The sequence below is a fragment of the Podarcis filfolensis genome (assembly GCF_964270895.1).
Source record: "Podarcis filfolensis genome assembly, chromosome: 1".
NCBI lineage: Eukaryota > Metazoa > Chordata > Lepidosauria > Squamata > Lacertidae > Podarcis > Podarcis filfolensis.
This window is the reverse complement of record NC_139604.1, coordinates 27,324,833-27,338,065: the sequence shown is the minus strand read 5'-3', so window position 1 is coordinate 27,338,065 and position 13,233 is coordinate 27,324,833. Positions and strand designations below refer to the sequence as shown.

At 40.2% G+C, this 13,233-nt stretch overlaps 1 protein-coding gene across 8 annotated transcripts in view; it reads right to left on the bottom strand.

The window, feature by feature from the left end:
* STK39 (serine/threonine kinase 39) overlaps nucleotides 1-13,233 on the bottom strand; it is a 109,739-nt gene that overhangs the window by 26,267 nt on the left and 70,239 nt on the right. For all 8 annotated transcript variants that reach the window (XM_083577271.1, XM_083577266.1, XM_083577272.1 and 5 more), the window contains exons 11-14: nucleotides 10,021-10,143; nucleotides 9,497-9,529; nucleotides 8,144-8,206; nucleotides 7,005-7,072 (exon numbers count right to left, since the gene is read on the bottom strand). In XM_083577271.1, the coding sequence (XP_083433397.1) occupies nucleotides 7,005-7,072; nucleotides 8,144-8,206; nucleotides 9,497-9,529; nucleotides 10,021-10,143 (287 nt within the window). The remainder of the gene's footprint in view (nucleotides 1-7,004; nucleotides 7,073-8,143; nucleotides 8,207-9,496; nucleotides 9,530-10,020; nucleotides 10,144-13,233) is intronic.

Genomic DNA, 13,233 nt, shown 5'->3' with positions numbered 1-13,233 from the left:
AAGACATTGCCTTCTCCCTAATGAGGTTCAAATGAGAACTCCCAATTTGCAGTTGCTCAAAACTATTGGACTTTCCATCTCCTATGTGTGTACAGCCTGCATCTGTGGAATAATTCTGACAGCAAGGAACTTCATACAAATTGGAATACATCCTGTCTTCCTCTCAATTTGGGCAAAGAATATAAATCTTATGGAATGGCCAGACCAATCTTTATGAACAGGCTGTGATTTCTGCCCATTGCTGGGAAGATAGATTGATTCCTAAACCACTCTGAGTAGCTTCATGATGGGAATGGGGGCCACTGAGCATGTCTCTGCATCCTAAACAAACAACACCTCCCAGAATTCTTTGGTATAATACCACTTTAAACATATAAATTTATCTCCTGAGGTGATGTCAAACACATGTCAAGCACAGGTGGTATTTGAAACCATGCCTCTGAATAAACGGCCCAATTCCAGGGTAGATATGATTTAAATCAAATAAATTTAAATCACTAGTCAGCAAGACTTGATTTAAATTTTTCTTTTTACAGAAATACTCATTCTTGCTGGTATAATCTTAATATCTGCAACCAGAAGAAGATTTCATTTTTAGAATAATAAATTTTCAGAGTAGTTTTTACAGTTTTATCAAAAATTACTGATTTTGTTATCCTATTAGAAATACATAGATAATTATGAAATTATTGTTAGGTTTAATAACTTAACTGTTTATATTTGGACAACTTTTCTGCTGTACTTTATTGGAAGGAGAAAAATAATCATTTCCTTAATAAAAATTTGTTTAACCAAAACAATAACATTATAGCATATGTATCCATGCTTATTAACTAATGTAGTTAAATAATTTTTTAAAAAAACAAGACTGAGTTTTAGCACACATGAAAAACTTAAAACCTTATTTCCTGATGAATAGCCTTTGGACTATAATGTAACTTAAATAGAAAACTATCTTTAGAAAGATTTTTCCTCCAAAAACATTTTATTTTAAAAATCCAATTTATTTTTTTTAAAATCCAATTAAAAATTTTTAAAATCTGATTTTTTTGATTTTTTTTAATCACTGATTTTTATCCCCCCTGCCCAATTCTAATCCTCCTTCCCCTATATTTACATGGATACTTCCTTCACCAAAAGATTACTGACAAACCTTGGTTGCCCACCCTTCCACACACGGCATATCCTGGCACTGGGGTGTCCTTTGTCCACAGAGTAAATCCTGACCCTTCCCTCCTTGTCTGTCAAAATATATTCCATACTTAGTAACCTTATTCCTCTCACAATAAGGCTATTGAGCACCCGTCTGTCCACAATCCAACATAATTGGTCTGAAGGCAGATGAGTTGGCAAGTCTGCCAACTGTGAGTGCTAGGATGGATGCCACCCAATGGGTTCCATTAGGGAAGAAAGGCAGGATTTGCACACTGCAGGAGAGCAATCCTTATCAGTAATGAAAGCTATTTGGCATTCTCTGCATGTACCCATGGGTGGGAGCTATGCACAAAGTGTGTATGTAATGCCTAGGGCATGTGCACTTGGGTCAAATGGGAATGCAGCCATTTTTCCAATCATGGAAACGAGATGGTTATGTGCATGTGAAACACCCAGGGGCTCTGGCCCCAGCCTCAGCTCATGAGTAAGAAAATCAACTGAGGGAAAAAACTCTCCACACAAAAAATCCAGCCTTAAAGTAAAGCATTCATCTGACAGCTGCCTTAAATTAGAAGCAAGCTAGCTGAAGAACGGGCTGAACACTCCAGTAGAAAGAAGTCTGCTCCAATTACCCATCCCTCCTGCTCGGCTCTTTCTTTCCTCCCCGCCCATCCCTCTCTCGCACTGCCAATCTGCCTCTAGCATCCCCTACTCTGACTTTATCAAAAATTTCTGTATTGTTATATACACACACAGCACTTCTGAGGGGCGGCGGTGGGGAAGGAACAGTAATTTGGCTACAAATTACTGCTCTTGTGAGCCCCAGCTCCTCTTTCAGTTTTTTCCCTAAACCTCTTTTATAATTGCATTTACTTTACTTCTTTTCACTCTGGAAATAACTGACAAAAGTTAAGCACGGCCCTCATTATTGGGTAATGCTTGTGGGGGCAGGCTACTATATTAAGCCTCGGATGCTCAAAAAAGTTTTGCTCCCAAGAACGGAAGATGGGAAAATGCAAAATTAATCTTTTACAGTTCTCTCAACTTCTATTTCAAGGCTACTATAATGAGTTCACTGTCTCTCTGGATGGTGATTTACTGATAGAGTGTCACAAAGTCAATTTTACTATAAGATATGTTATCATGGTTTGATTTAAGTTCTACTGTTCAGGGAAACCTTGATAAAAATGATGCAATACACCTAAACGCAAGGTGGAGGGAAAGTCTTTGTAGAAGTAAAATCAAAGTGAACTGAAAATAACTTTGCATTAGAATTAACTTTCTAAAGTTTGCATTTTGACCATTTCGATTAAGCTGTAAAGAAGCAGTGTACATTTATGGTGCAAATTTCAACAGGAATGTTATGCTGAAGTTTCATCATAAATGTCGTTTCAGTTACTGCCAATAACTGCATCTCAGGGGCAGAGTTCAGAGGATCATATCTTAGAATCACCATTACTATCTGAGATATGAATGAGTCTTTTGACTGTACACACATGTGGTTCATGCACCAAGCAATAAAATCATAGTTGAATTAACCATATTTTCCAAGTTTATTCAAACTGGAAAACCACGGTAAACGGCTTTGGAAAAAGCCAAGCTATTAGATCAGTTTAAAACCTTGGGGAAAATGCTGTTCAATTCCATCTCTTCATTATGGTCAATGACCAGTAATGGGGACAAGGGAATGCAATAGTGTCACAGGTAAGTGAAACAACAGGGAGAATAGAGATGTTATTTTGGGCAGCAATTCAGACTCTGTTGAAACACACAGTTTTGGCCCCTCAAAGATCTGTTCACAGATCTCTTATCTCTTAACTATTTTCATAGTTAAAAAGGCAGTATATAAATAAGATAATGTATGCATGGATCTGGATTATATTCATTTTATGTAAATAAGTCCAACTCAGATTACACCAGATACTTGGGGGATAATTAAAGCCATTAAAAAGTAACCTTGGAACTTGTCAACTGTACTCTAGGAATAGCTGTCTTAGTTCCTACAGCCAAAACAATCACTATATTCTAGCTGGAGTGTTCTGCATCTGTGAAAATACCAAACAAGCCTAGAATTTTAAAATGCTTTGAAAAATAGTAAAATGCATTGTACCAGCTCTTGGCACAGAGTCCTCCTCTGTGTTAAAAGGGACATAGGTGGCACTGTGGTCTAAACCATTGAGCCTCTTGGACTTGCCAATCAGAAGGTCAGCAGTTCGAATCCTCATGACAGGGTGAGGTCCTGTTGCTTTATCCAAGCTTCTGCCAACCTAGCAAGTTCAAAAGCATACCAGTGCAAGTGGATAAATAGGTACCACTGTGGCAGGAAGGTCAACAGCATTTCCGTGTGTTCTGGCTTCCATCACAGTTCTGTTGCGCCAGAAGCGGTTTAGTCATGCTGGCCACATGACCCGGAAAGCTGTCTGTGGACAAATTCTGGCTCCCTCAGCCTGAAAAGTGAGGTGAGTGCTGCAACTCCATAGTCCCGTCCAGGGAACCACCACCTCTGGCACAATATATATATTACATTTTTTTCACAAAATGCCAAGAAACAAAGTATAGGCAAGTCAAGCAATTAAAGCTGGAGATCAAATATTTTAGAAATATTCCTGGATCCCAAGAAGAGAAGATATTTCCCCCCATTAACAGACATACTAGCCCTTGAAGATTGTAAAGTGTTTCAATTAATTACTGTATGCTGTGCAGCACTAAGTCACATCTAAACCCAGAAGTATAGCGGCCGCAATTCAATTTTCTCTAGCTACTAGTGTTTCTTTGGTAGCAGGATGTGAACCTCTATATGGAGAAATGGTCAACATAACAGCTTTAAGGGCACACCAGGCCCATAGACGGTTTAAAATCTGTGCCTTTTGCCAAACATCAGAATAATTCATTTATCAAATTGTTAGTCCATGGCCACAAGCCAGGGCAGAGGAGAGAGTGTTTCTGCATTTCACAACAGGACTCCTTACACATTACATGGAGTGCAAGTAGAGAGTGTGGCTGGGATTGTGCTCAGGAGCACTGCTTCTCATGTATACTTGAAAACCACAAAGTGTAAGCTTTATGGGTGCGATCGGGGTACAGGGATACCATTTGCAGTGGAACAGCACTAATTCTGCTAGCGTTTCCTTTCCGCAGCACCCAGCATGAATTCAACGAAACCCCTACAATTTTTGCAGCAATAACAGATGTAAGAGAAGCATTACTAATACTGAACTGCTTCGTGACGAGCCTAGGAAATGGCTTTAGAAAAGTTTGCCGCTCTTAAAAGGCAAACTAATGCTTTTAAGAAAAGATTTAGTCATTAAAGAATTTAAAGCAGTTTAAAAAAAAGGGAAGCCAAAATGGGATTTGATCACCAAGACACTTCTCCACCCTTCGCCCTTGTGTGTACGTGTGAAGATCGATCCCAAAAGCATAGGAATTCCCAGGAGAATGTGTTTAACATGTAATGGTTCGATTACTCCTTGGCAAAAACTCATCAGACTACAGCCAGCTCTTAGTGGAAATTCTTCAATGTGCTTTTCAGGTCACATCAACGACTTGATTTAACTATCAGCTCAGCAGGTGGTGGCACAAAATTTCTCAGGAGGAAAGTAGTCGAGATGGGTAAAGCCAAAAACCCTAGATTTTAGCTGCTTGAACTCATGTTAATACCAACTCAATGCAGCGCATTACAAAGCAAACCGTATAAAACCAAGAGATTGGGCTTGTGAGGGTACAAAATATAAGCGCTTTTCTCCATGCAGAAAGGGCTGATGAAAGCAACAGATAGACTGAATACAATTTATAGAATGGTTATAGCTTATTGTGCTCTCACAGCTTTTGTTAATGGCAAATAGTTTTACGACAAAGGCTTTAAAAAAGACGAGGAGGAAAAAAATCCCACCAAACCCCCATCTATGAATAGCAAAAACAAGTTGTGCCATTCCTACACTGGCCATAGCACTTTCCATTAACATGTGAAATAGCAAAAATAAAACTCCTTATCTTGGACTGCCGTTGTAAATTTGGCAGGAATAGAAATATTGCCTGCCCTTTCCTTCTACAAGATGAATGCACACAGAGTTCTACAGAGTCTCACAATCTGTAATAGTCACAAAAGGAGTTACAATAAAATTAAATCTCTTTCGAGCACTGCTAAAATACTATTGCTATGGAGGCAGAGGAAAAGAGTAAATAAAGAGACTAACAAAGCTATCTTAGGCAGGGTTACTCAGAATCAAGTTCCTCTATATCTAATGGTTCCTACTCCCAGGTAAGCATACACAGAACTGCTTAAAGGGTATTTTTGTTTTATAATCAAGAGGAGTACATTTTGTATAACGTATACTACTGTGTCCCATCAGCACAAGGATTTTCACTTGCACAATGGGACTTCCTCCCCCTCTCCTCCTGCCACAACCTCCTCAAATTTGCTCCAAAGAGCTAAGGGAACCCTGAGAAAATGTTTCAGGGGACACAGGAGGGGACAAAACAAGGGCAATATTCCATTGAGCAAGGAGAAAATCTTCCACTGACAAAGAAGAGACATAGAGCTACAATGGATTCTGCCCTACATTTATGGTGCATAATTAGAATGTCTAATGGAAGTTTTTTCATCAAGACACCAGGATAGGCACACTACAGGAGAAGTTTCAAAATGTGATGACCTGTTGAGATCAAGGGGAAGATAATTTAGGTCAGGAGGAAGTGAGCACATGAACTTGCAGCATTTTCCCTATCTCCCAGGGCGTGGGAGCGCAAGGTTGACTAGGAAGAGAAAGCCCAAGTGACTTTTGCTTCCATTTTTAAATTCTCTTTTCCCCCTTTTTTTGCATTATTGACAAAATGAGGAGTTCATGTCATACATGTCAAAATACATGTCAAATACCTTCCTTCACAGAGTACATGGGAAATGCAAAAGAAGTCCTTATCTTGGCAACCACCCACTGGGCTGTTCCAGAAAACTTGCAGAGGGCCACATCACATGAGAAACTAGAGGAAAGATCTTTGGACATGCAAAGAGGATGGGTGCTAGTGAGCTCTTCTGTATCATTGATTAATCTCATTGCTACAGCTAAGAGACCAGTACTCAATCTTCCCACAGTACATTAGAAATAACCACTTCCTTCCATTGAAAGAAGGACTAAGACGTAGATCAACACGAAAGAAGTTTCAGTTTCCAAAGTTATTTTAGGTTAGCTAAAGAGAAAAACTAGGTTAGGTCTACATGAAAAGCATGTTAAGCTAGTTTTGTGGAAATTAATTAGGCCTCTGAAAAACTTGCTCGTTAAGAAGCAATTAATAGACTACAGACTCATTTTCTTAAAATGGAAATCAACTTTTGTCTACTGCCAAAAAAACTATAAAGCCTGACACCATATTTGTATCATTTCCTAAAAGGCTAAATGTTCTTTGAAAATATATCAGTCATTTTTTCCCTGCAGCTGCAGATCAAACCTGCCCAGTAAAAATGTTCTGAGCAGGCGAGTTGTAATACAGCCATGGTTTATTTCCGTCAGAGGTTGACTGCTGAAGTGTGAAAGAAACTCATTAAAAATCTCTCACTGTGATCCTGCAATGGAATGAAAAAGGCAGGCGGGGGGGGGGGGGGAGAGAAAATACTTAATGAAGGGTACCCTTAGCCTGGAGCTACAGTCATATTCAGTTATTTCTCTCCCCACCCCCACCCCTTCTCTTTTAGTAAGCAATTAAAAGAGAGCAATTAGTCATGGGAATGCCATTCATATTGGTCATACTGAGAAAGGATTATGTGAACACTTAGTTTCTGCTAATGTTATTAAAGTTAACAACACTGGCCCCCCACCCCACCAAGTCTATGAAGGCAAATAGATGAAAGTTCTTACCTTAGTCTTAAAACAAGATTCACAGCACATGGAACTTCACCAAATTCATTACTAACAGCAGGCCGAGTCTAAGTTCCAAAGAGAGAGAGGGAAAGAGAAAGTAGTACACACTTATTCTTCCTAAAGAAACAATCAACCTTACAAAAACAAACTTTAAAACTGATACAAGACAATAACAGAGCACTCACCTTAAATCTATTTCCCAGATTAATGCAATAAACTGCAAACCTGGACTTAAGAAGGCAAAGCTTAACACCATTGTATTAACTATGCCACCCCCTGGTTTAACGTAGAATTGAATTTAGTAAGAAACCAGGTAATGTGCATTTTGTTTATATGTCCAACACATAAAATATGAGGTTAGGTAAAGGTAAAGGGACCCCTGACCATTAGGTCCAGTCGTGACTGACTCTGGGGTTGTGGCGCTCATCTCGCTTTATTGGCCAAGGGAGCCGGTGTACAGCTTCTGGGTCATGTAGCTAAGCTGCTTCTGGTGAACCAGAGCAGTGCACGGAAACGCCATTTACCTTCCCGCCAGAGCGGTACCTATTTATCTACTTGCATTTTGACATGCTTTCGAACTGCTAGGTTGGCAGGAGCAAGGACCGATCAACGGGAGCTCACCCTGTCAAGGGGATTCGAACCGCCGACCTTCTGATCGGCAAGTCCTAGGCTCTGTGGTTTAACCCACAGCGGGACCCGCATCCCAAATATGAGGTCAAGGGCCTCTAAACGAAGAATCACTGTGGCTAACTGAGAACAGGGAGAGGAAGGAAGGAAGACTCTGGACAGGGGCACAATTTCAACTCCTCTCACCACAAATGCCCATTTTGCTTAAGGCCAATACATTCAGCTAACTTTGCACAGTTAGTATGTGGACCGATCACTGTGGCGCATGGTAAAAAATATGTGTTATGGCATAACTTCTAATCTAGTTGGTAGCACAGTAAACCTGTAGCAAGTTGAAAACTGGCGTTGTGGAGAGCTATCATGAAACCACTTCACCGAATGCCAAACCCAGCCTTAGGCTGCTTACTCAGTGCTCTCTCGTACACCCCATGCTAGTTTGATTGTGCAAAACACCTCATACAATCCACCCCATCAACCCAAACCGTAAGTAATGTTAATAGTGGTCGTACCTCAGAACCTTTAATAGATAGATTCTGTATTTGATCGGGGATATTGCTGGAATTCATGGAAATCTGTTTAAAAGAAAGCACGGTGAATTTCATTTGCTTGTTTTCATATCCCAACATTGCACAAGTTCACGGAAGAATTAAAAAAAAACAGAGAACATGTCCCCTCCCATTCAAAGAAGGCTCAACGCAACAGCAGAGGCTTCTATAAGAAGAACAGAGAGGGAAGTGAATCTCAAATTCTCCCTTTCTCCTGCAGCTCCAGACCTCTGTGCCACCTCTCAAACTGTTGTGGGGCAGATTTGGGAGAGACACAGCAGGAGGGAGGAAATCAGTGCACATTCCCTCCTTTCCTGCTCTACTCATGGAAGCTTCTGCTGGATCAAAGAGCCTGCTGTGAATGGAAGGACAACACTGTCTGCAATTACTATAACCTAAGCACCTGCATGGAATTTCACACCACTGCTTGAACTTGGGGTCGTCCAATGGAACCAACAGACTAATCAGAACAGACAAAAGCAAAGTACTTCACACAACAAACTCGCCACAAGAGGTGGTGGACACCAGCCCAGGCAGCTTTTAAAGAGAATTAAGACAGATTCCTGGAAGAAGTCTAGTTACTCATCATAGCTTGATGCATCCTACAGGTTCAGAGGCAGTCAAGCTCTAAGTATTAGTTGCTGAGCAACAACAACAGTAGCATCTCGTTGACCATTGCTAGAAAAAGAGACTCACTTAGATGGACCTAAACTATTCTGGGTTCCTTAAGACTATGAGGAGAGTTCCTTATAGTCTTAAACTTCTGTACTGTTTTCCACCTACTCCTTTTTGCAGCTACGCTAGTTGTGTGGAATTCCTTTGACACAGTGCATTTCAGGTACCAGTGGCAAATAAAATCTATCGTTTTAGGTAGGCACTTGGTCTCCCTTGCTCCTTTACTTAGAACCGAGCGACTTTTTTTTTTAAGGGCTTTGTATTGAGTCGATAGGTTTTAATTGGACAGATTGCAAACCACTTTGGCGACATGCGGAATTTAAGTAAGTAAAACCTTCTTTAAAATGCAACCGCAAAAGCTCTAGAGGTGTATAATTATGTGGATAGCTCAGTTGGTTAGAGCGTGAGATTATGCTCCAAATTCTTTATCTGCTGTGGTGCCTTTTCAAAATAGTTTAATAAATGCTGACGGTTTTTAGCTGAAATCTACACCTCACCCATATATTATCTATTCTGAGGACAATACAAGCCTAAAGCTTCATATTTTAAGATGCCAACAATGCCTAGCGTGATCACAGACAAAAATATAAAAAGGACCATTCACCTATTCAAAACATAAGAGATAAGAGCACAGTTATTTACCTCAGCATCCTCCTCCTCTTTTACTCTTCGGGACTAGAAGAGAAGCATCCAGAGTTACTTGTTGCATGCTTTTAAGTGCCAAAATAATAATTATTTATATGTGTATTTATTGGTCTTTTTTCCAGAAAGGTGAACCCAAAGCAACTCACAGAAACAAGCATTAAAAATGAATAAAAACAGGAGAAAAAAATAACTTAAAATGTTCACTAATAATATATATAGAAGAACAGAGCCAACTCAACCCAAACTCACTAAAAGATATGCAGGAGATATTAAAGTCCAAAGGCCTGGGTGAATAAAAATATTTTTGGATCGCATATAAAATCAGATAGTGATGGCATCAGGTGTGTCTCCTTTGGGAGAGCATTGCATAGAACAAGAACCACCACTGAGAAGGCCCATTCTCATGTCATCACCCTTTCCACAATCCCTTGGAGAGGACACATGGAGAAGGGCCTCAGAAGACGAGCAAAAGGTCCAAGTTCCACGTAAGTGTGTAACAGTGGGCAGTTTCCAAAAGTCACCTTTTCTTGGGAAAATGCAGCTTTGCCTTCTTCACTCTTCTCATCCATTTCATCATCGCTCCATTCCCAATCTCCATCTTCTGTCTTGTGGAGGTGGCCACTGGAACCTGGTACTCTTCTAACCTAACAAAAACAAAACATTATACCACTTATATATAAAAGCAACAACACTGCAACGTTTTCTTTCTGAAGTCCTCTTGGCCATTTTTTTTAAACATACTTTGGTCATCACATAACATTAAAGCATTTATTTTTAATATACATACCTCACAACAGTAACTGCAAGCCACCCTGTGATCCTTGGATGAAGGGCAGTATATTAATTTTTAAAATCATACGTTCAATAAATGATAATAATTTTAAAAAGAATGGTTTCCCCTCAGGCTCTCAAAGGTTTACAAAATTATTAGTAGAATAACCTCTATCAAAGTGCAATTTCATACAGTGTACTCAACCACGATGCCTGGCTTTTAAGAATATGGTAGAGATCATCAAGAAATAATACCCCTGTAGAACATATTAACAATTCAAGAAGAAGAACCAAATTTGAACACACTCGTCTCCGTAACAGTAAATGGTGAATAGCAAGCTTGAAAATAACCACAGGCCTGGGTGGTAGTAGGAGCTGTCCTGCAAGATGAGCTGGTGCTCATTTGTATCACAGAATTATAGAATTGTAGATTTGGACAGGACCGTGAAGGTCATCTTGTTCAACCCCCCGCAATGCAGGAATCTTTTGCCCAATGTGGCCCTCGAACCCATGACCCCAAGATTAAGAGTCTCAGGTGCTCATTTGTATCATGTGCCCATTGACAGACTGGCCATTCAAAACAGCAACAAAAAACCCCATGCATGGTCAGTATACACTGTGGAGTGTTTTTACTTCGTTCCAGAAGCTTTCTTACTGTTTCGCACAAACAGCCTCGCTCTGTGTGAGGTCCACCTATTGCCACAGAGTCAGTCTGCATTCCCTTGATCAGTTTGCTTTCTCTTGCTCTTAGCTGAATAATTGAAAAAGTACAAGGCAAGTGTACTTCGCAAAGGGAAAAAATAGTGAATCGAATGAGTTTTATTAAGAAAAGACAACATGGGAAGCACTTTTGTAATGCAGGCTCATGCTTTTAAAGGCCTGCATTTGTGGGAAAGCAGGGTGATAGGGTGTTGTTGTTTTTTAGCAGAATCTGTACAGTCCAGTATTGTGGTTTTTTTATGTAAGGCTGGTCGATATTTTAAAATTCCCAAACTATTAGGACTCTCACAATCACTACTTTAGAAATGCCAGTAAGTGCAGGTGAAAACCCAGGCTTTTACAATCAGGTTACAACAGTGGGACATTGACATTCACTTGCACTGGGTGCAAGAATATGGAGACACATTTCACAAAGCGGCCATTTTGTCCAACTGATTTGGCCCTCTTCCTATCTTCCCCACTGAGAGGATAAGAAGATTCCTATACCAGAAGGTTCTTTTTTTCCCCATCTCAGAGTTTAGACTTTCCAGACAAATATAAGGGTAGCAGTCTCAGCCTCCGTATTGAAGAGCAATCCTGCAGAACAATTATTGCTCATGCAGGTCGATTGCCTGGCTAGCTTAGGAAGTAACACAGGACCCAATTCCAGAAAAGGATGCCAGTAGCCTTCAGGTATCACACCAAAGACATGGCATAGCAGGCACTGGTTTTCTGCTTTGGGGTCACAGCCTGACCTAAGGGCAGGTCACAGCAGCAAAACTACCACTGTACAAAATCTATGGTGTAAAATTAAAATGCAGGTCTCCAAATGCCTGTACAGATTGGTCTGCAAAAGCTGAGGACTTGCAGGTTGAGGGTGCTTGTTGATTCCAGGTAGGTGAAATAAAACTGCAATGTTATCCTGAGAGAAAAATATCCGTACTGTGGGACTTTCTGTAGAAAGCAGCTCCATTGCACAATGCAAGAAGAAGAGAAGGCGCCAACTTCCTCCCACTCTGGCCCATTATCTTTCTCCCCATTCCACCCCCAAAGCTTATGAACCTGTCAGCTTCTGTTTCCAGGACAGATGTCTGAGCCACCAGAATCTCAGTACAGGTCAAAACTGTGGTTTCCAACTAGAGGCTAATTGGATGATACGCTAAATGCATCGTCATATTTGCAGATCTTTAAATGTTTAATGTTTAAACACGGAGGGGAGCCAAAACCAGATTGTGACTATGGTGCACGGGTTAACCCTTTAACTCTGCACCATGGTCCCAATGAAAATGCCCCCCCCTTTCAAATATGTCATTCACACCCACGGTAGAGGGTTCTTATCAGGAAGACTGTCACCCCAACACACCAAGGTCCTGAAACAGACTTGGAATTCTTTGGCTCTTAAACTGCTTTTCTTAAAAAGGAAAAACAAAAAAAGTTTAAGTAGAATAATTAATTTATAGTATGTGGCCCTTAATCCCTTCCCCTAACCTTCTTTGCTGCGAGTGTGTGTGAAGGAATTAAGCACACAGAATTCTTCTCGCACAAGATTCAAGATGAAACATTTCAAAGTGTCCTTGGGATTGTGCACATATTAAACGTATAGGCAGAAACAAAATTCCAAGCTGCTTTTTTCTGTTCGCCTCCCTTTTTCCACATTAGCATTTGTATCTCTAACAGATTCATTATAAAAGGAAGAGTGAAGGCAGAATACCACCGGCAACACAAGAGAGTGATAAAAAGGCTTTTCCATAGCGTTCTGACCTTGCTGGTCAAGTTTCTATCATTATAAATGAATAGGTGCATATGACATGTAATATTTAAAATTGATTCATTCCTATTAAGAAATGTACTGCTGACAGGACATATGCCTGGCAATCAAGCATACCAATATAATGTAAGCCACACATCAGAATTTAAAGTCGAGAGGCCTTCTGATGCTACAGTACATTTCCAGTATCCTCCTAGTTGATTGTGTGTTATGCCTCAGCCTGCTTGATCAAAATAATATGTTGCCAGGCTGCTTGACGCTTCTTATTCTCAGAAATCACATGATGACTAAGAGCAATGCTCAGTAAATCAGCAGATGCACCAGGACATAATTATTAAAATTAAATTAGTTCACATTGCCCAAGGTTTACTGAGACACAGCAAGGGAGCAGGGGGCGAAAAATAAAGCACAGCATACAGAACGGCAAGGCTCAAAGTATTCATGAAAATGGCGGGATGAGGAAATGAGTGCCCTAATCTTAATTTCCAGGATTATA